Raw genomic sequence first — 22,825 nt, forward strand, 5'->3', positions numbered from 1 at the left:
TTTCATTTCAATTCTCCCTCCCGTTCTGGCACCCAGCCCTGGGGGGGTTATCTTTCCCCCATTCCCTCCAGCCCAAGCCCAGATATAATCCAAATCACTCTCTTTTGCTTCTTTTATTTCAGTTGAGACCGGTAGGAATTTTCAGCTTTACCAGAAACCTTATACACATCCTTGTTTAAGAACCTATAGTGCCTTGGGCGCCTGGGTGGCTCAGTTGGTTAAGCGTCCAACTCTTGGTTTCGGCTCAGGTCATCATCTCAGGGTCATGACCTCAGGGTCATGACCTAAGGGTCGTGAGATTGAGCCCCACTTGGGCTTGGAGTGTGCTTGGGATTCTCTCCCTCTGCCCCTCCCCACCTCACACTCTCTCTCTTTCTCTCAAAAAAAGAAAAAAGAAAAGAACGAAGAGTGCCTTCCTGGAGTCTATGGTATCAAGTACAGACTTCCACCTGGCTTTTAAGACCTCTTACAATCAGACCTCATCCTTCCTAGCTCTACTTCGTTCTCATTACTCTTCAGTGTAAACTCTTCCTAATTGCGCCAGATTTCTCACTGATTGTATCCATGTGTACATATGTACACACACACGCACACACACACCTGCAGTTAAGAACATATAAAATTTACTCTCCAGAATTTATACAATGTTTATTCCAGCTTCTGTCGTCTTCCAGGACCCTTGTTTGGAAATTCTTTTTTCCTCCCCGTGCTCTACCAATCCAACATGACACATCCTTTAGGATTTGTTCAGGCCTAGGAAATCTCTAACTTTGGTGTGTCTGTTCTCTGTTTTTACTGCAATTTTGGTCAGCGGTCAGAGTGTTTACGGTAATTTATTTTATTTTGTTTTTTATTTTTATTTAAATTTATTTTAAATTTATTTTGTAATTTTTAAAAGATTTTATTTATTTATTTATTTTAAAGATTTTTATTTATTTATTTGACAGGGAGAGAGACAGCAAGAGACGGAACACAAGCAGGGGAGGGGGAGAGGGAGAAGCAGGCTTCCCGCTGATCAGGGAGCCCGATGCAGGGCTGGATCCCAGGACCCTGGGATCATGACCTGAGCCGAAGGCAGACGCTTAACGACTGAGCCACCAAGCACCCCTAAAAGATTTTATTTATTTTTTGCGAGACAGAAAGCGAGAGAGAGAGCGCGCACGCGCACACACAAGCGGGAGGGTGGGGTGGGTGGGGGAGCGGGGCAGAGGGAGAAGCAGACTCACCCCTGAGCAGGAAGCCAGATGCAGGGACTCGATCCCAGGACCGCAGGATCATGACCTGAGCTAAAGGCAGATGCTTAACCGACTGAGCCACCCAGGCGCCCTGTAATTTTTTTTTTTTAATTATGATAAAAACACACATAAAACTTACCATCTTAATTTTTAAGTGTATTATAGTTCAATGGTCTTAAGTATATTCTCCTTGTTGTGCAACTGATTTCCAGAACTTCATCTTGCAAAACTGAAGCTTTATACCCATTAAACAACAACTTCCCATTTCCCCCTCCTCCTATCCCCTGGTAACTCCCATTCTCCGTTTCGATGTATGAATCTGACTACTTTGGAAACCTCTATATCTAAAGATATGTAGAATCATGTAGTATTTGTTTTTGTTTTTTTGACTGGCTTATTTCACTTACTATAATGTTCTCAAGGTTCATCCATGCTGTAGCATGTGATAAGACTTCCCTCCTTTTTAAGACTCAATAGTATTCCATTATGTGTATAGACCACATTTTGCTTATCCATTCATCTGTCCACGGACACTAGGGTTGCTTCTCCCTCTTGGCTATCGTGAACAGTACTGCTATGACATGAGTGTGCAAATATCTCTCTGAAACCCTGCTTTCAATTCTTTTGGATATATACCCGGAGTTGGGATTGCTGGATCATATGATAATTCTGTGTTTAACTTTTTGAGGAACCTCCATGCCGTTTCCCACGGTGGCTGCACCGTTTTACAATCTCACCAACAGTGCCAAAGGGTTCCAATTTCTCCACCACTTGCCAACACTGTTCTTTTCTTTTTTCTAAATAGTACCCATCTTGCTTAATGGCGTTTTAATTGTTTCAGGTATGTTCATTTTGTCTTCCTTACCAGTTTTTAAATTTCCTCAGGGTATGGATCACATAGGTTCTTCTGCGCGCCCTCAGGGTCCAGCCCAGCACCAGGTGCCACCCTAGGTATTTGAAAGTAATTTTTGGTTGATTGAATGAAATTAACAGCTTGAGTTGAGCTTAATTTTTTTATTTTTGAACTTTGGGTAGAATTTTCTCTTTTGTTTTTTTAAGATTTTATTTATTTATTTGAGAGAGAGGGAGACAGAGATAGTGCAAGAGCAGGGAGGAGGGGGAGAAGCAGGCTCCCAGTTGAGCAGGGAACCTGAAACAGGGCTCGATCCTAGGACCCTGGGATCATGACCCGAATCGAAGGCAGACGCTTAACCAACTGAGCCACCCAGAGCCCCCTAGAATTCTCTTTACAAATAGCACAAGCTCACTGCCATGATAGACTGAATAAATCCTTAGGCTACTGTGCCATGGAGCAGAGGGTCTGCTCAGGGAGAATGTCACTGTTGCTTCCTTCTTGACGAAAAATGCAAACATCGTGGTCATCCCACAAGCTGCTGGGCCCATTGTTGCTGAGGATAGTTCCCACCCTCCCTGCAAAGGGACAATGCTCTGGAAACCCAGTTTTACTCAGGTGGAACCAGGAGATCCCAGGGAGGAAAAAAAAAATTGAGAAGCTCAGAAGGGTGCCAACACAAGAACCGTCAGGAACTATCACAAAAAGTAGTAAGTACAGCTATTCTCAATTCTGCTTTGTTCTCACCTCTACCCAGTTTCTCCCAATTTTCCTGAGGTCCTCGGGCACCAATTTCTCATCTACTGCTGTGAGTTTGAGGGTTGCTCTCATTTCCCAAACTCTTTCAATCTCTATATGGAAAAGTCCCTCCATTAGCCATCCATTTGGCATTTTAAAAATGAAATTATCGCTAGGATCTAAAAAAAGAACAAGTACAAAAGTGCCGAAGCAATTAACTTTTTGAGAATAGATTCTTTAGAAAAGTAGCCTCAGGGTGGCTGGGTTTGCACAGAACTGTCAGGTGTAAATTCCCTTCTTGATTCATCCTTGTCTGAGAAATTCTGCCCAGAAGTTGGCCTTCCAGCCCTGGATCTTTCCCACCTCTATACAGGCCCTCATTTCAAAGGATAGGATTGGAGTAGAAGCCCCAGTAGATAGAAAGTCTGTGATTTAATTGGGCATTTCCCAGGTAAAAGTCAACCAACACTCCCTAGATATGCATTGCCTAACATTTTCTCCAAACTTGTTTGGTGGTAAGATTTTTTTTTTTTTTTTTAACTGTAGGTGCTCATTTATGTATAATAATAATAAAGGTTATGCAAACCGTTAAAATAAAAAAATACCTTTTCTTGGGGGAGGGGGCCCCAGCCCGCCACCAGCAGGCCAGGTTAGCACCTTCGGGGTGCAGCCCGCGGTCGGGCGTGAGGTCCGTGCCTCCGGTTGGGGGGGTCAGCGGACCCGTGCAGCCTGGCCTGGCTGGGGTGGCTCAGCGGCGGGCGACACGCTGATGGCCGCGGGAAGGGGCTCGGTGGCCCGGTGGTAAAAATCTTTTTTTTTTTTTTTTTTAAGATTTTATTCATTTATTTGACAGAGAGACACAGCGAGAGAGGGGACACAAGCAGGGGGAGTGGGAGAGGGAGAAGCAGGCTCCCCGCGGAGCAGGGAGCCCAATGCGGGACTGGATCCCAGGACCCTGAGATCATGACCTGAGCCGAAGGCAGACGCTTAAGACTGAGCCACTCAGGCGCCCCAGTGGTGAGAATCTTCTGAGATGCATATTAAGAATCAGATTCCTAGGCCCCATCCTGGACCTAAGGAATCAGAATTTCCAAGGAAGTAACCTAACATTCTATATTTTTTAAACCTTCAAGCCAGGTGATTCTTTTTTTTTTTTTTTTAATTTTAAAAATTTATTTGAGAGAATGAGTGAGTGAGAGAGAGGGGGGGCGTCTGGGTGGCTCAGTCAGTTAAGCATCTGCCTTCAGCTCAGGTCATGATCCCAGGGTCCTGGGATCGAGTCCTACATCGGGCTCCCTGCTCAGCGGGGAGTCTGCTTCTCCCTCTCCCTCCGCTCCTCCCCACCGCTCGTGCTCTCTCTCTCTTTTTTTAAAATTTATTTATTTGACAGAGAGAGAGCTCAAGCAGGGGGAGCCGCGGAGGGAGAGGGAGAAGCAGACTCCCCGCTGAGCAGGGACGACGACGACGACGACGACGACGACGACGACGACAACGACGACGACGGCGATGATGACGATGACAACACAGGGCTCGATCCTGATCCCCAGGACTCTGGGATCAAGACCTCAGCCGAAGGCAGATGCTTAACCCACCGAGCCACCCAGGCACTCCAAAGCCAGGTGATTCTTATCATGAGACAAGCTCGGGAAACAACGTTAGTGAGTATTTATTATTACAGATTCCTGGGCACATATTCAACAGGGTACATTTTTTCCCTCGGGGAGGGGTAAAGAGATAACACTATCATGGTGATAATCAGCACAGGCTTTAGAGTCAGAAATCTAGGTTTGACCTGCCAGGTATTGGTGTGGTTGTGTGACTTTAACCACTCAGAGCCTTGGTTTCCTTATCCATAAAGTGGGGATGGTGTTGCATCTCCCTCATTATCATAAATGAGAGAATGTACATGATTATTGCCCAATGCCTGCTAAATAAAACGCACACTCACTAAAGAGATGCTATTGTTATTTCCCCACAGAAGAACCCTAGGGTATCCTCATCATTTAATATGGGTGAATAATGGTTGCAAAAAAGGAAAACTGGCCATTGATGTTTCCAGAAATCCACATAGATATATAAGCATAGCCAGAAGACCCAGTGATCACTTCTCTGACCAGACCCAGCTGTGGCTGGCTATATTAAGGAAAAGGAAGAACATTTTTATTAAAGTCTGGCTTGAGCTAGGTAGGTGGGAACCAACACAGACATGACACCAGTGGTTAGAAGTAGGAAGATTCCCAGGTATATGAACAAGCATCCCCACCTTCCCGACAGAATGCGATACTGCATCAGAGATAGTTCTCCACCTCCTGGAATCAAGCCAGTATGGGTGTAAGTCCCAAGTCTACCATTTGCTCATAGAGCGACCTTGGGGAAACTGCTTAAACTCTGCAAGCCTCCATTTTCTCATTCATAACGTGGGGAAAATAATAGTACCTTCCTTAAAGGTTGTTGCTAAGGTTGAAAAAGAAATGAATGCTAAGCAAATAAAAGTCAGTTACTATCATTTATCTTTAACAAAGGAGAGATTATAATATCCCCTTGTGGGGAGCAGCCTTCCACTTCTTTTTTTTTTTTAAGTGATCTCTCCATCCAACATGGGGCTTGAACTCACAGCCCAAGATCAAGAGTCAAATGTTCTTCCAACTGAGCCAGCCGGGTACCTCCAGCCTTTCTCTTCTTTAACTGCTGTCACACTTCCCACCATCACTGCTCTCAGAGTAAAGAGAAGCCTCCAGGTTAAACTACCTTCATGCTGTTCTTCCACTCATTCTGCAAACATACCTATCTCAAGCGCTCCGTGCTGTGTCCCTGCTCCCTCCTCTCAGAGACTTCCATACATCTCATCCTATATACTTTCTAAAAGGAAACTGACCTCCCCACCAAGGACTTGGCTGCTTCATCACACTGTTATCAATCACTGCGTGGAGAAAAGAAGTACCTTCTGCAGGTGGGTAGGAAGACGAAGAGGCTGAGGGTGGAGGTTGAGGGTGGTCAGGAAGGGAGGAGTAAGGATTCAGACTTAGGAGGGGAGAGGGCGGAAATGTGTCATGAGTTTCCTCAAAATTGGTGAATTCTGAATCTCATCATTTTCAATGAATGAACTCAGATGATTCACTTCCCTTCATTAGCCCTCTATTTTCCTCTCTGTGTAATGGAAAGGGAAATGCTTGCACTTGCTTTAAAGACGGGAGCATATAGAATCCAGCTTGGGGGGAGCCATGAGCACATGAAATTATACATGATATGGGCTATGGATGTTAGGTTGGTTCTCTTCGGAGCCAAATTTTTTAATATACTAACTCCTGGCTGAATGTATTTCCTTAAACACCATTGACTTCTTGGCAGTACCTACCAGTTTCCAGTTTGCCTTGTCAGCCCTTTCTTCCTGGGTATCGCCTTTAGCTTCCAGGTAAGCAGCCATTGCCATCCAGCATGGTAACCCAAGCAGAACTTCTAGGACCAGGACCTAGCTGTGTTTCCTGGAGGGAACTCAAGATCTAGGTCTGGAAACCCATGACCAACACTCCTTTAAGGTCACAAGTTCCTGACTGAGGAAGTAAGTGGGTTTGGGTTAACGACAAAGAAAATGTTGGCCAGGGCTCAAAATATTCATGCAGAGATCAGAGCTAACTGGCTTGGGTGGGGCTAGGAATTGGGCCAGAAATTGTGAGGCAGGGACGGGTGAGAAAGAGTAGAGGTCAGAGGCCGAAGCTGGAGGGACCAACTCGGCCTCTCTGTTCAGGGCGTTATTGACGACAGAGTATAACCTCAGGGTGCAACCCCTGGGCTCTCTGCTTTCCATGAGCAAGGAAGCAAGTATGTGGCTTCCTCTGCCTTACTCTTTCCACTCTTTCCACAGGCTGTGGGGGGCCTAGCAGTTCCTATCATGTTTCAGTGCCTGCTGTGGCTACAGCATCTTTTCCCCTGAGCGCTAAGCTAAACACATGGAGGAACATCAGACGGAAGCTATGTGACTAGCATTCAGTGCCTCCTTCCCAGAACTGCAGAGAAATCCGTCTGCCCTGGGTGTAGGGGGGAAAAGAGAAGAGCTTCAGGCCACAGACAGTGGACAAGAGGGGGAGGGAATGGGAGTCAGGGCTTTGGGGGGGTGAACATCACATGCAGCTGGCCAGTTTTTGGGAACTGTCGGCTAAAGACACAGCATCCCCACTTAACTGGAATTCTGGGATCCACTCCAGAGAATTGCTGGTCTTCTGGACCAGTACAACCGTAGTCAAGAAGGCAAGGCAGGCACTCAGGGTAGGAATTGTAGTTTACAAAGTTCATCCTTCTTTCTTCTTTTTCTTTCTTTCTTTGTTTCTTTCTCTTTCTTTCTTTCCCTTTCTTCCTTCCTTCCTTTCTTTCTTTCCTTCCTTCTTTCTTTCTTTCTTTCTTTTTTGAGAGAGAGAGAGCGAGCATGTGTGCATGTGTGTGCAAGCAGAGGGAGGAGGGGCAGAGGGGGAGAGAGTCTCAAGCAGGCTCCACACCCAGTGTGGGCCCAGGCTCGATCTCATGACCCTGAGATTGTGACCTGAACTGAAATCAAGAGTCAGACTCTCAAACAACTGAGCCACCCAGGTGCCCTGAAAGTTCATCCTTCTATTTCTGGTATCTTAGAACTGTGCCTGACACATAGTAGGCCCATGATAAATACTGAGTACATAGTTAAAGGGATGAACGGATGCTTTCCCACATAAGCATGAGCTCATTCAATCTGCAATGTGAGGCACAGGGAGAACAAGTGTTGCCTGGTTTTGCAGATAGGGAACTGAGATCAAAACAGTTAAGTGAATGCCTAAGGTTATTCAAGGCTGAACTGGGGCTCGACGCTGTACTCTCTATATAATACCACGCTGAACATTCTTGGTGTAGCAACCCAGGAATAGATCCTGTGACTTGATGTGAACTTCCCTTTAGGTCCCGCTGGTCAGATAATAGCCTTTCCAGGGGCCCAGTTTCCTGGACATAGTCTCAGGGCCAAGTTTGGACATCCTGGTTCTCTTTGCACACCTGGCATCTGCCTGCTCTTTTATGAGAAGCTTCAGGAAAGGGGGCCCTTTTATTAGTCTCTGTTGCCACATCCGACTTGAAACTTTGGCCCCCTGAACAGGGGTGGGGATGGTGGTTTGACTCTGGGTGTCAGGAACGGAATGAAATTCTGAAATCATGTCCTTATTCTCCCTTGATAAGAACTTCAGATAGCCTAGATCACCAAGTTAGTTCCTGGAACTCAGGCAAGCAACGCTAAGGGTTTCCCAGGAACTAGGGACCCACAGCCCGAGGAGTGTTCTGGAAGGCAGTCTCCAAAACCAGCAAGAGGGCTCCCCTGAGCCGGAATGTTGTATATCTTCTGGCCCTTATCTTCACAGCATTCTGTTTTGTACACCTCTTGTACCCCTCTCTATGGAGGCAGTGAGATATAGGGCGTGGGAACAAGGATCAGAAAACCTGGGTCCTAGGGCTGGCTTTGCCAGCTCATCAAGTCTGTATCTTTTCTCCACCTCAGTCTCCTCATCTGCAAAATGGGAATAATGATTTCCAGCTATGCCACAAAGAGGAATAGATTGTATCAAAGTGCTTTTTAGCACAAGACAGAAATAATACCAGTACTATTTTTTTTTATGGCAAGAAGAAAAGAGAGTAGGGGGAAACTAACAGGATGCCCCAAAGCTCTCTGTTCCTACTTGTTTACTGATCCATTCCTCATAAAGCACCTACGTGAACAAGGCACGTGCCCAGTGTTGAGGAAGAGACAAAGATACTTACGACGTGGTCCCTGTCCTCAAAGAATCGAAAAGACTAACACAGCTGTGCACCAAAAGATGGACACGGAGATTTCAGGGTGACTGTCCAAAGATGGCAGAGTGGAAAGAAAGTGCAGAGTTAGAGGCTTCAGGATTGTTCAGCCAGGTGAAGGGACTGTAGGGGGAAGGAAGGGGAAGAAGAGTGTCAGCTGCATAACGGTCTCCAAGCCTCTTTGTCCAGGAGGAAATGAGGTCATCCTGCTCTCAAGAATCAGCATGACAGCCTCCAGCCAAGTAATCTGGAGTCATGAGAGCTGCTGGGAGCGCTCTATGAATCATGATAGTGTGCTGGGAATTTCCTGATACCTAACCTAGTAGTTTCGGGGTAAGTCCTCAGGCTGCAACACCTCTGTTTACATTTTGATCACGTTTATTTGCAATTAATGGGTTCTAAATTCAAACAAAACATGCTACAGTCTTCTAGAGGAAGTAGTGAGGTCAGCTCTGAGACCTCTAGCACCTCAGTCCATTCCCTGAGCTGCTGCCAACTCAGCTGGGCACAGAAGAACTCTCTACAGAGAAGGATGGGGCGGCTTCCTCGTGAAAGCTGGATGGTTAACTTGCGCTTTCCCCAGGCCGAGGCTGGTATCCTGCGACCTCTGACAGGAGCAGGGCAAAGAAGCTTTCCTCTTCCCTCCTCTCCTGGCATTCTCCCTGCCTTCCTCTTGCCCTTCTCAAGTGGATCCAGACCCAAGGTCCAGGCGTGCCAGGCAACAAAATGCTGTAGACCTAGGCAGAAAAAGGGACCAAGCCTTGGGCCTGGCTTTAGGGCCCTAGTGAGTTACAGGGACTCAGCCCCCTTTCCTCCCATTACAGGGACAGTCCTTCTGGGTAGAAAGAAGTGACCCCCAAGCCCTGGTTCCCAACACTAGGGGAAAGGGATGGGTTGACTGCTGTGCGCCATCACCTCTGTCTGAGGAATACGTGCTTGTGCGTGTCTGTACAACTGTGTGAGCTTGCCCTCAGGCAGGAGGAGCGGGTGGAGTCCTTTACACATGGTCTGTCTTCCTGGAGGCCAATCTTGTTGGAAAAACAATTATTTTATCTTATTAGAAGCGAGGCTTTATGATGAAGTCTTAGAATACTAAATACATACGCATTTTTAAAAAAAAATCTGTAATTGCGTTTTTGGAATGGGTGATACAAAGTCATGTTTTCAAAAATTTAAATAGTGCAAAAAGGCATACAGTCTAGTTCCCCAATTCCTCTCCTCAGATGTGAAAACAGAACTTCCTACCCCTCCACAGCTTACTGCTTATGTTAGCAAGGCTCTACTATTATTTTGTCTTTATTAACTAACTATACTCTGGCCCAGGCAAATAAAGGGATTGTTTGTTATAGGAACTTTTTGAAAGATCCATCAATACTTCAATAGAAAGCATCAATAGTTTGTGCCCTTAGACTTTGTTCTACAATCCTATAATATCATACCACGATCCTTACCCAATCCTTATCAAGCCCTCACTTTCTTTTCTTTTTTCTTTTTAAAGATTTTATTTATTTATTTGACAGAGAGAGAGGGAGAGAGAGACAGCGAGAGAGGGAACACAAGCAGGGGGAGTGGGAGAGGGAGAAGCAGGCTTCCCCCTGAGCAGGGAGTCCGATGCGGGGCTCCATCCCAGGACTTTGGGATCATGACCTGAGCGGAAGGCAGACGGTTAACAACTGAGCCACCCAGGTGCCCCAAGCTCTCACTTTCAAAGACCACCCTTAAACCAAACTGCAAATTCTCAGTAAAATCGGACCTTGCCTACACGCTGCCCCCACCAGCCACTGCCAAAGGCCCTTACCTCCGTAAGCAATAAACTCAACTTTGTCCTATTCACTGGTTATGTTGATGAATTTTGGGGAGCTAGTATTCACAGCCCTAGTTAGCAGGAGTTAGGGCGAGTCACGTGCACTTACTTTCTTTTCAAAGATTTTATTTTTAAGTAATCTCTTACACCCAACCTGGGGCTGGAACTCACAACCCAGAGATGAGTCCGGTGCTCCCGGGATTGAGCCAGCCAGGTGGCCCCGTCAAGTGCATTTTCACGTTGAGAAAGAGACTTGGCTCTAGGAGCTGCGTACTATGCCCCTATACCCAGGGTTCTGAATCACTCTCTTAGGCAGTTGGGGGCCGAAGGTGGAAAGACTGGAGAAGAGCTGATTTAGGGGATCTGGGAAGAGACAGCAGAGCTGGACAGAGGAGAGTCTCTCTCTAGCGCGATTCGAAGGCCCTCTGCACTGGGGTGGGGCCCAGGCCAGGTGAATGGGAGGAGGGGGTGAGGAATTTAGATGCCTCTCCATCTCTCTGTTCAGACCTCGCTCGTCCCCTCCTCCGGGGACCGCGCTGCCCCTCACTCTCAGTCAAGGTTATGGAAGCCCACGGGTCCAGGTCGCGGCTGTCCCCAGGGAAGCTGAGGCAAGGGAAGGGTTGGGGAGATCCCAGGCTGGGGCGGGGCCTGGCTGGGGCGGGTCCTGATATAGAGCCCCGCAGCCGGCTTAGCAGCACAGCGCGGCGACTGGAGCCCCAGAGGCCCGCGGACTGTCAGAGTGTCGACCCGACCCGCCGTCCCGGCTCCGTGTCCCTCCTGCCGCAGCTACCGGTGAGTGCAGGCCACCCTAATTGCGCAGGGCTGCTCCTGCGGGCTTCCCTTCCCCCGGCCCCGGCGGCCCCAGCGGCCCCCGCCCGGCAGCGGCCGAGCCTGAGTCACCGCTCCCGGTGCCTGTGCATCCACCTGTGGGGTCCGGGCCCCTGAGCCCCCAGCGGGGAGGGACGGCTGGGCCTGGGGAGCCCCGCTGGAGACCTAGGGATTCCTGCCCTGAACTGCGGTAACCCAGCCGGCCCACCTTCTCGCTTCTCCGCTTCTACCTCAAGCTGACTTCCCCCTCCCGTGCAGAGCCGCTGTCTAGAGCCCCAGCCTCGCCACCATGAGAGTCCTGACGGCGTGCCTGCTCCTCTGTGCCCTAGTGGTGGGCCACTCCGAAGTAAGTGGCTTTCCCGCTTTGACCTATGGCGGCCGGAGGGGGCTTGCAGGATCCTGAACAGCGCTGGGGGTGGGGGGTGGGGGAACGGGGCTGCACAGGGAGCTGGAGTCCTCTGGATTCCATCAACGGCGGGGCCAGACCATCTCGGGGCGGGGCTGGGGGGGACAGGACAGGTGTGGCAGTGGGAATCCTGAGAACTAAGGGAGTTGGAACTTTTGGGCAAGGGAGGAAGAAGCCGCAGAGACTGCCCACCCCCCCTTCTTGGGCCCTGTATGTGAAGCTTGCTTGAGTCAATCCGTTTCTCCCCGCTTGAAACCTGTGATCTTCCCTGTGAGGGCTAGTTAGATGTGAACAAGGCGAAGAGAGAAGGAGCGGGAGGAAAGGGTGAGATTTGGGCTTGGGGCCAGTTTGTCCTCCCCCTTGAGTCCCAGGAGCATGGGACCTTTGCTGAGCTTTCCCCTCCCCTCTATCTCTTCCAGGGCAGCCATGAACTTCATCCGGTGTCTAGTGCATGTGAGTATCCACCCATTGCACAATATCTGACTGCACAGACCTCTTGAAAAGCCTCAGGGGGCAGCCCCTCCCTGCCCCTGCTGCAGGGCTGGCGCCCCCTTGCCTCCTCCCATGCTCCTTGCTTACCACACCATCTTTGTGATCCCCAGCAAACTGCGGTTGTCTGAATGGAGGAACATGTGTGTCCTACAAGTACTTTTCCAACATTCATCGATGCAGCTGCCCAAAGAAATTCCAAGGGGAGCACTGCGAGATAGGTATGGGGATCCTGACTCTAACTGGGGACGGGGGGGCACCAGAGATTTGGGGGCAGGGAGAGATGGGTGGAATGTGCAAGAGCAAGCAAGAGTTAGGAGCTGGAGGTGGAGTGGGGGACATCTTCATCCCTGTGTGAGATACACAGTCAAACACAAACCCATACTGTTTCATGAATCTCTGGCTGCACAAATGCGGGATGGGGAGGGAAGGAGACCCTTTCTAGCGTTTTCTGCCAGGGCTGAAATCATGTGAGGCCTGACAGGATCTCTAAAATGCCTGTCTGAATTTCCTCTTCTCTCTAATGCCTTTCATCCTCACATTCTTCCCTAGATACATCGAAAACCTGCTTTGACGGGAATGGTCACTCTTACCGAGGGAAGGCCAACACCGACATCCTGGGCAAGCCCTGCCAGCCCTGGAACTCTGCCGCTGTTGTTCAGAAAGAGTACCATGCCCTCAGAACCGATGCCCTTCAGCTGGGCCTGGGCAAACACAATTATTGCAGGTGAGGTGGGGGCAGCAAAGGTCCCATGCTCCTCCCACAGCCCCACAGGAACCCTTGCTACCATCCCCTGTGTTTCCAGAATGCTGTCCATAGCATGAGAAAAGCAAGGCCTCTGGCTGAGTTTTCCCTGGAGGGGAAGGAGAGGCATTCTGGGTGGGAATGACACCCCTCCCCTCCAACTCTGTGTTACCAGGAACCCGGACAACCAGAGAAGGCCGTGGTGCTATGTGCAGGTTGGCCTAAAGCAGCTCGTCCGGGAGTGCATGGTGCAAGAATGCTCTTTTGGTGAGTGTCATTGACCTGTTTATGACAGTAGGGTGGAAGGGGACAGTAGGCTGGAAGGTGGAAGGGGATCATTGTGGAGGTAGCAGATGGAGGGATGAGGGGAGACGGGGATGGAGTGGGGAGCACTGTTTAGGGAGTGATGGGACGTAAAGGTAAATAGATAGGGGGAGGGGCTATACATGGAGTAAAGGCTCCTTTACCATCCTTCAACCATCATAGGAGGGTTGAGGAGGGAGGCCTGCCTGGCCTTGAAAAACTGGGAGGATAGAGGGTGGAGAGGGACACTATCTTACTTGCCTCCCCGAGACATCCTTCTCTTTCTTCTCCAGGAAAAAGTCCCCTGTCTCCTCCGGAAAAAGAGTTTCAGTGTGGCCAGAAGACTCTGAGGCCTCGCTTTAAGATTATTGGCGGAGAATTCACCACCATCGAGAACCAGCCTTGGTTTGCGGCCATCTTTAGGAAGCACCGTGGAGGCTCTGTCACGTACCTGTGTGGTGGCAGCCTCATCAGTCCTTGCTGGGTGGTCAGCGCCACACACTGCTTCATGTATGTCCTCTGTCTCTTCTCCCTGACCCTCCTACCTTACCCCAAACACATCTCGTTCCCCTTCCCAGCAAAGGATGCCACTTAAATTCTACCCCTTTAGGCCCCTTCCATGCAGTCCACGGCCTTGGGGGCAAGTCATGCTTTGAGGTCACTGTGGAGGGGGAGTGACAAGATCTCATGAGATCAGACTATCTATCTGACAAGACTCCCCTCCCACAGTAATTACCAGAAGAAGGAGGACTACATTGTCTACCTGGGTCGGTCAAAGCTTTACTCCAGGACACCTGGGGAGATGATGTTTGAGGTGGAAAAGCTCATCTTGCATGAGGACTATAATGCTGATGGCCTTGCTCACCACAATGATATTGGTGAGTGGAAAACCCTTATCTGCCATAATGATGATAGTTGGAGAAAGAGGGGTCCAAAAAGAGACCCAAATGGGAGGTTGAGATTGTAGGGGAACTGAAGATCCTGCTTTATGTAGCGAAGGGCCTACTGTTCTTCTGCAGAATCCTTGAATTTCCAAACAGCCTCCTCTAGATGGCAATGGCCCCATGAGCGTATGGCATGGGCTGGGAGGCCCCTTCTTTTGTTGGATACAACCTCTGCCCCTCCCAGGATCTGGAGCTTAGAGCACTGGGCTGAATTTAGCCCATCTACCTCAGCCACCCATACATCTGTATACAGCAGCCCTGGCTGGCCAAGCCCTATGTCAGAAGCTGGAATAAAGCCCTTGAGGCATGGGGCAGGGGAGGCTTGTTTCAGGTAATAAGTGACCAGCAGACCTTCCAGGATGACCTCTGACCCTAAATGATTTAGGGATAGACATCCAATCCTTCAGCATTTGGAGGGGAGAGATGGTGACCACCTGGCCAGGTAGAGATCTTTCCCACTGACCTCTCCTGCTTCCCTCTTCCCCCAGCCTTGCTGAAGATCCGCTCCAGCACAGGCCAGTGTGCACAGCCATCCAGGTCCATACAAACCATCTGCCTGCCTCCATGGTCTGGTGATGCTCATTTTGGTACAAGCTGTGAGATAGCTGGCTTTGGAAAAGAGAATACCAGTAAGTGACATTTGGGGCTGGCCGAGAGGGTCCTGGGGGAGTGTTGTAACCTGGAAGTAAGCTCAACTTGATCTAAAGAGGACTGTGGAGATAGAAATGGGATCATTGTGGAGGTAGCAGATGGAGGGATGAGGGGAGACGGGGATGGAGTGGGGAGCACTGTTTAGGGAGTGATGGGCCATAAAGGTAAATAGATATAGGGGGAGGGGCTATACATGGGGTAAAGGCTCAGATTTGGGTGGGAAAGAATAAAGGCTTTCCCTGGTAGGGACACTTTTTGGTCCCCTCCCTGGCAGAGAGTCCCTGTGGGAAGGCTGGACAGACACATCTTAATGTAAACTTCTTGTTTCCTCCATCCAGCTGACTATCTCTATCCAGAGCAGCTGAAAATGACCGTTGTGAAGCTGGTTTCCCACCAGGAGTGTCAGCAACCCCACTACTATGGTTCCGAAGTCACCACCCAAATGCTGTGTGCTGCTGACCCACAGTGGGAAACAGATTCCTGCCAGGTGAGAGTTCCAATCTCTCTTCCTGTCACCCCCACATCTCCCCTGGGCTCCTGGGCCTGTCCCCGCCAGCTTCGGGGAGCCTCTCTCTAGCCAAAGTCCCAAGAAGTTAGAATTAGAGCTCAGGTCTTAGTTTAAACTAATCCTTCTGTGTTTCCCAAACATCTGTCGTGAGCCTGGCTCTGTGCTGGGCACTTCAGACTAGAGAAGGGAAGGGAATAAGACCCTGAGAAAGAGGAAAACAATAGAAAATGATACAACTCAGTGCTCAGGGCGTGGTATGAGCTGTAAATGATCAGATGTTTGGGAATGGGACGTGAGTACCAATTAGGTGGTCACAAAGAGAATGTGACTGTAGGAATTTGAGGAGGCAGAGGGAAGAAAGGAGACCGTTCCAGTTGAAAGATACACAAATGAGAATGAGCATGGCGCACTCTAGGATGGCGAGGAAAAGGGTCTGAGGATGTAGATGGAGTTGTGGCAGGTAGCAGGGCTTTGCAAGCCAAGCAGAGGATTTTAAACTTGATATGGTAGGAAATGGGGAGTCACTAAGGACTTTAATTCTAAGAAACTCTCTCTTGTCTGCCTCTCGGGCGTGATTGGGTGATTGCATCAGATGGCTCCCTTCTCCCTTTTCCCAGGGCTCACCTTCTGTGTCTTTGGCTTAACAGGGAGACTCCGGGGGGCCTCTGGTCTGCCCTATCCGAGGCCGCCTGACTCTGACTGGGATCGTGAGCTGGGGCAGTGGATGTGCCATGAAGGACAAACCAGGCGTCTACACAAGGGTCTCAAGCTTCCTGACTTGGATCCGCAGGCACACTGGGCAACAGAATGGTCTAACCCTCTGAGGCTCCCCAGGGAGCCAAGGGAAGAGAGGGGTACCACCCACTCCCAAGCTGACTATCATTTTTGCAGTAGAACCATCTGCATCAGCTCTATATAAGGAAGAACCTAAGGAAGATAGGCTCTTGCAGAGATGGTTTTGCTTGTGCTGCCCACCCAGGGTGAGCAACAATAGCTTGATCCTCAGATACGGGCCTGGGTGCTGAGTACCCAGATCCCCCGGGGCCAGGATGGAGGGATGGCCCTGACCCAGGATGGTTATTGACCAGTTGTTTGTCTTTTTCTGAACTAAAGCCTCCTGGAGTGAAAAACGCCATTTCCTGTGCATGGGTAGAAGGAGAGCCAGCACTCCCAGCAGTGGGCATTCATGAGCCCACCGTTGGGAAATGAATAATTTCTCAATTAGGAGGTAGAACAGAACCGAGGTCCCTTGAGGGAGCTTGGCCACTGTGGAACAGTGGCTGGGGGAGTGGAGTCATTAATGACTTGAGGGAAGGGCTCTGACATTCCATGAATGTATCAGGAAATATTATATATGTGTGTATATGTTTGCACACTTGTGCACGGGCTGTGTCAGTGTGAGAAACAGCTGGTGTTCCTGTGTTTGACTGCAAGTCTAGATATTTCCCTACACTGAATGGACTATGATGCCACATAGAAGGGTCTGTCTGGAGAGGTCCTGGGTCACTCCTAGGGCCTCTTGGGTCTCTCATGTGATCATGCCTATGAATGTATCATTCTGGGGCATGGCCTGTGACCAGCACTTAGTTTTCGGTTTCACTTTTACACAGATGTTCTTTCTTGGCCAGTTATCCTCCTATCTGAGTTTATCTGAGTTTATCCAATCCTCACTGGGTGAGGTGAAGACCACTCCTATACACTGAATATTTAATAATTATGTTCTGCTATTTTTATTTATGTCTATTTTTGTAATTTTGAATAAAGATCAATAAAATATGATTTTTCTGAAGACTTTGGTTCTTTCTTGGTACTTGTATGGGAGGGAGTTGGGGAGCGTAAAGAGTGGAAAATGATGATGGTGGCATGTACTCCAGAGTTTCTTAGGGGCTGAATCTCTGGATTTAATGGGGCTTTGGGAAGTAGAGGCTAGAAGATTTGTAGAGTAGGTCCTCCATAGTACATCAGGTACAGCCTGGTGTTCAGGCTGCGTATCAACCATCAATTCCCTCCTTAGCCGGATGCCTTTGTACAGTGCACATCTTGTACAGCTGTACCCAGTGATCCTCTAGGATAAGTCCCACCATATTATCTTCACTCTGCCCATACCAATCCTGGGGCTGACCTCAACCAAGGAGAATACCTACATGAAAATTGCTGATCCAAAACCTGGCCCAGCTTGAGTGTGGCATTCAGGGAACAGAAAACAATTTCCGATCATCTGTGTGAGGGGCTGATGCTAAGTTTTCTCAGTGTGTTAATGGAGCTCATGATCAGTCACTGCAATCCCTAATATTAGGGTACTCGGAATCTAAAGCTAGATGGTATCCTAATGGAGGTGACCACACATTTTGAACCAAACATTGGTTTCTGAAGAACTGGGGTATAGAAGGCAGGTGGGTGGGGCACCTGGGTGGCTCAGTCGGTTGAGTGTCTGCCTTCAGCTCTGGTCATGATCTTGGGGTCCTGGGGTCGAGCCCTGCATCAGGCTCCCTGCTCAGCGGGGAGTCTGCTTCTCTCTCTCCCACTGTTGCTCCCCCTGCTTGTGCTCTCTTGCTCTCTGTCAAGTAAATAAATAAAATCTTAAAGAGAAAAAAAAAAAGAAGGCAGGTGGGGAGATACAGCTGGATGCTAAAATGTTGGCGTTTCCAAGCTATGTTAATGGGTTTTGGCAGTGTTTCTTAACAAGTCACCCGAGAACATTTAAAAAAATATATACATGTTGATGTTCCACCCACAGAGATTGTGATTCAAGTCAGGGCTGGTGCCAGGGCTTGTGAATTTAGAAAAGTTCCTCAGGTGTTTCTGTTAAGCACTCCTGATTGAGATCCTTTGGGGACAACTGGCCAGATTATGTGAAGGGCCAAGTAAATTCAAGATATGGTCAGTATGTGTTCTCTGTATGAATAGTCAGGTTTCTGAGTGGAGTTTGGGGTGCAAGTTCTCCTGGGCTTCCTGTTCAGAGGCTCCCTAGACCATGGGCCCCTGGAGGGCAGGGACCCAGAGTATTCTGCTTTTAATCCCTATATTCAAGCATGTTGTCTTATTTATTGTGATACAGTGGTTCAAAGCATGGATTATAGAGTCAGGTGGTCTGGACTAGAATCCTGGCTCTGACACTAGCTGTGTGACTTGGGAAAGATTCATAACCTCTCTGTGCCCCAGTTTTCCCATCTCTAAAAAAGAGATAATAATATCTACCTCCCAGGAATGTTACAGGGATGCATGAGTTCACAAATGCTGGCACCCAGTAAAGGCACAAACACGATGGCTGTTATTACCAAACTATGTAAATTCTTACAGAATCTAGTGGAAGCCCCCTCCGCTCTTCCACCCCAGGATTGCATTAGTGGGTTCTGTGGCAGCTGAAACTTGCCAGGGAAGAAAAGCCATGATGTGAAGCTAAGGGGCCCAGCCCAGGCTGAGTTGCTTCTCAGCCTCTGCGTTCCCCCCCGCCAGGGGCCAAGAAAGATCCTGTTCTAACATGAGCCGTTCCAGCATCAGGGCTCACACACACTGAAAACAGGAAGTATGAGCCTCACCAGCCAGGTTGAGCAATGACACTGATAACTCTTTCCAGACCATTTCCCAGCCACCACCCAGATCTGACACCCCCAGCTCCCCACCTCCACCAGCGCCAGTTGCTACCCCTTCTCTAATCTCTCTCAAGGCTATCCAGGGAACAGCCACTCCTGCACTCCAGCCACTCCAATCACGGCTCTAGATACTAACCTGTCACTCTGGGGTCTGCCTTCTTCTAGTCCTCACTATGTACAGGGCATTGTGTTTTGTTTTTGTTTTGTTTTGTTTTGTTTTCTAAGTAAGTTCTATGCCCAACATGGGGCTTGAACTTATGGCCCCAAGATCAAGAGTCACATGCTCTACTGAGTCAGCCAGGAGCCCCTGTGTTGGACACCATGTTAAGTTCTTCATATGTGATCTGATTTAATCCTCACAACAGTCCTGTGAGGAATGTGCGATCACTACCCCATTTTGCAGTAGAGAAAATGGAAGCACAGAGGGAGACTGAGTGATTTGTCCAAGGCATCACATCCAGTAAGTGGCAGGGCCAGGGTTCAGCTGGCTTCAGAGTACACAGGCCCAGCACGGTGACATATGACCTCCCAGCAGGGCCTAACTTCTCCTGGGAAAAGCCCCCCCTTTCACCCTCCCTATTTCTAGGCTAAGTGTATCAGAATTTCCACCCCTGCCTATATGATATTTTATATTATATTATGTATTATATGATATACTATATGCTATATTATATTATACTATATTATATATTATAATCTTTTCCTCTTTAAAGATTCCCAGGTCAAGTGAGGAGACCATACTCAGTCACCAGTTTCTAAGTAAAATTTCACTCTTCTCAAGCTAACCTCATCCTTTTCTGCTGAAACCTGATTTCATTGAAGTGGTTTCCGTTTTCACCAGAACCCCCCCCCCTTCTGAAATATTCTGTGGCCCATTTATCACAAGGACTCAGCTTGATTTCCACTTGTGCCAACCCCCCACAACAACCACACGCCTCACCTACCCTCCACACTCACTCCCAGTGTGTCCATCTTCCTCCCCAGCAGCAAACATTCGAACCTTCCCTTTAAATCAGATACAGTGGCAGAAGTTGCTGAGGTGTTTTTTAAATAGCACTACTATTGAGAAATAATTCACGTACCATACAATTCAGCCCCTTGAAGTGAACACCTTAATGATTTTTAAATTCACAGAAGTGTGCAACCATCAACACAACCAATTCTAGAACATTTTTATCACCTCAAAAAGAAACCCCACACTCGTTAGCTATCACTCCCTTTTTCTCCCCATCCCCTCAGTCCCCTAATCCACCTTCTGTCTCTATGGCTTTGCCTATGCTGGACATTTCATACAACTGCAATCATATAACATGTGGTCTTTTGTGACTGACTTCTTTTGCTTGTCATATGTTTTCCAGTTTCACTGAGGTTGTAGCATGTATCAGCTGAGTTTTGTTATTTTTAAAAAATATTTTATTGATTTATTTATTTGAGAAAGAGCATGTGAGCACAGAGGGAGAGGCAGATTCCCCGCTGAGCAGAGAGCGGGACGTGGGACTCCATCCTAGGACACCAAGATCACAATTCGAGCCGAAGGCAGACGCCCAACCATCTGAGCCACCCGGGCGCCCTGTTGCTGAGTTTTAAATAGCAAATTGGGAGAAAAGATAGTCTTCTGACCTTGCAGTCCCGTTGAGAGTCATTCAACAGATTAAAAAAAAAAAAAAAGGGACACCAGACATTGTTTTAGATGCTGGCGTACAAGAATGAATGGGACATAGTCCTAGTCCTCAAGGAGCTCACAACTTTGCGAAGGAGAGTCTCTCCTTCTCCGGCCCAGCCAGGAGACCACAATTCAATGTGATAAGTGCTATAATAAAAGTAAGTATAAAGTGCAGGGAACAATGATAAGGAAGCAATTAATTCTGCCTTGGGAAGTCAGGGAAGACTTTATCGAGGAGGCGATATTTCACCTGGGCCCATAAAGATGCAAAGAAATTTGCCAAACAAGGAGGAGAAAGGCATTCTAGGCATAGGGAAGATCATGAAGACATGAAAAGGCAAGGTATTCTCTCTCTCTCTCTTTTTTAAAGATTTTATTTATTTATTTGACAGAGACACAGAGAGAGAGGGACCACAAGCAGGGGGAGTGGGAGAGGGAGAAGCAGGCTTCCCGCGGAGCAGGGAGCCCAATGTGGGGCTCGATCCCAGGACCCTGGGATCACGACCTGAGCCGAAGGCAGACGCTTAACGACTGAGCCACCCAGGTGCCCCGAAAAGGCAAGGCATTCTCAAGAAATCATGACTAGGGGTGTCTGGCTGGCTCAGTCATTAGGGCATGTGACTCTTGATCTCGGGGTCGTGAGTTCAAGCCCCCGATTGGGCATAAAGGTTACTTTTGAAAAAAAGGAAGAAATGATGAATCAACTGCTGTGCTAGAGAAAAGAGTTGGGGTGTTGGTAATGAGCAGGCAGAGAATGGGTGGGGAGGAGCTGGTGGGATACAATTGATGAGGATCCTTAGATAGGGCTGATAATCAGTAGTAATCATGAAATAGCTACTGTTCCAAGATTCCTTTCCATGTGGCCTCCTACCACCCAGCCTCTTTCCACTTCATGATCTAGCAACCATAGGGTTAAAGCTGGACAGAGGGCTCCCTCGAAGGAGCCTCTGAGACACTCCCCTCCTCCATCAGCCATCCAAGTGTTGGTACTCTGAAGTCCTGCTAGTTAAATATTTTGAATATTACCTCTTTCCCTCAGATACTATTTTTCAAAATCTGGAAAGTTAATTAAGGTCAAGGAGCCATAAAAAAAATTTTTTTTTCCTTAACTAAAAATTTTCACCCATAGGGGCATCTGGGTGGCTCAGTCAGTTAAATGTTGGACTCTTGATTTTGGCTCATGTCGAGACCTCGGGGTTGTGGGATAGAGCCCTGTGTTGGGCTCTGCGCTCAGCAGGGAGTCTGCCTGGAATTCTCTCTCTCCCTCTCTCTGTCCCTCCCCACCCCTGAATAAATGGATGGATCTTAAAAAAATTCTACCCAATTATAAAATAACTGTAAAAGTAAAATGCTCCCATAGCATTTCATAGCTGTTTTTAACATTTTTGGTTTCTTGTGTCTCCTTTGCAATCAACCTCCTCTACTTGGCCTTGAATATTGGGTTCCCTAAGGCCTCATCCTGGACCTTCTCCTCTTCCCACCCGAAACCCTCCCTCACACAGTCTCATTCACACCCAGGCTTAAATTAGCACCAATAAACAGTTGGCTTGCAAATGCTTATTTCCAGCCAGACCTATCCTTATTTTCTGTTGTCTACTTGACACCCTCTTTTGATTGTCACACACAGGGCACCTCAAACTCAACCTGCCCCAAACTGACCCTGTCTTCAGGCCCCAGCCTGATGACCTTCCTCCATCACTCTCTGTCTCAGGTGATGGCACCACTTCCATTCACATCCAGAAACCTAGGAGTCATCCTGATGCTTCTCTCCTCTCACTCCCCTTATCCTATCCTGGCAATTTGCCTCATAGCTTTCGAAGTCCTCCGTTTCTCTCCATTTGCACCACCACCGTTGGTTGAGCCACCATCATCTCCTGCTTGGACTACCACAATAGCTTCCCAACTGGCCTCCCCCATTTACTCTATCCCTACCCCCACTTCCTCCCACACCCCCACCAATCCATTCTGGAGAAATTTTTTGAAAATGCAAGTGTGCCTAATGACTCCCATTGCTCTTGTCTGGCTGTCCTGGGCAGCGTCGGGCCCCTACTTCCTCTCTAGCTCCATCTGGCACTAACCTCTCCCAGTTTTGTCCTACTGTGCCATTCTCTTGCTCATCAGTCCCTCTCTTACCACGGGGCCCTTATTCATGATGTTTCTTCTGCCTGGGACTTTCTTTGACTAGTTAAGTTTTTCCTTGTGCTTCAGAGATCATTTCCTCAAGGGAGTCTTTCCTGGTCTGCCTATATTTGTATAAGATCCCTCT

The 22,825-nt window shown here is 48.4% G+C and overlaps 1 protein-coding gene across 2 annotated transcripts; it reads left to right on the forward strand.

The window, feature by feature from the left end:
- The first annotated feature begins 11,110 nt into the window (after positions 1 to 11,110).
- Positions 11,111 to 17,088, forward strand: PLAU (plasminogen activator, urokinase). 2 transcript variants are annotated; one of them, XM_021699527.1, is made up of 11 exons: positions 11,111 to 11,221; positions 11,516 to 11,603; positions 12,083 to 12,116; positions 12,266 to 12,373; positions 12,705 to 12,879; positions 13,073 to 13,164; positions 13,494 to 13,710; positions 13,930 to 14,078; positions 14,633 to 14,773; positions 15,134 to 15,282; positions 15,951 to 17,088. In XM_021699527.1, the coding sequence occupies exons 2-11, from the start codon at positions 11,547 to 11,549 to the stop codon at positions 16,125 to 16,127; spliced, it is 1,299 nt and encodes a 432-aa protein (XP_021555202.1). In that variant the 5' UTR covers positions 11,111 to 11,221; positions 11,516 to 11,546; the 3' UTR covers positions 16,128 to 17,088. The 2 variants fall into 2 exon arrangements, with proteins under 2 accessions (XP_021555202.1, XP_044772433.1); XM_044916498.1 differs by having other exon boundaries at positions 11,113 to 11,221; positions 11,516 to 11,588.
- Positions 17,089 to 22,825: the final 5,737 nt, after the last annotated feature.

Source organism: Neomonachus schauinslandi, chromosome 6 (genome assembly GCF_002201575.2).
Source record: "Neomonachus schauinslandi chromosome 6, ASM220157v2, whole genome shotgun sequence".
Taxonomy (NCBI): Eukaryota; Metazoa; Chordata; class Mammalia; order Carnivora; family Phocidae; genus Neomonachus; species Neomonachus schauinslandi.

Excerpts from the sequence above, each read along its gene's own strand:
- PLAU (XM_021699527.1), top strand. The coding sequence starts at position 11,547 with ATGAGAGTCCTGACGGCGTGCCTGCTCCTCTGTGCCCTAGTGGTGGGC. Across the intron at positions 13,165-13,493 it reads GGTGCAAGAATGCTCTTTTG|GAAAAAGTCCCCTGTCTCCT; the intron begins GTGAGTGTCATT and ends TTTCTTCTCCAG. Across the intron at positions 15,283-15,950 it reads GGGAAACAGATTCCTGCCAG|GGAGACTCCGGGGGGCCTCT; the intron begins GTGAGAGTTCCA and ends TTGGCTTAACAG.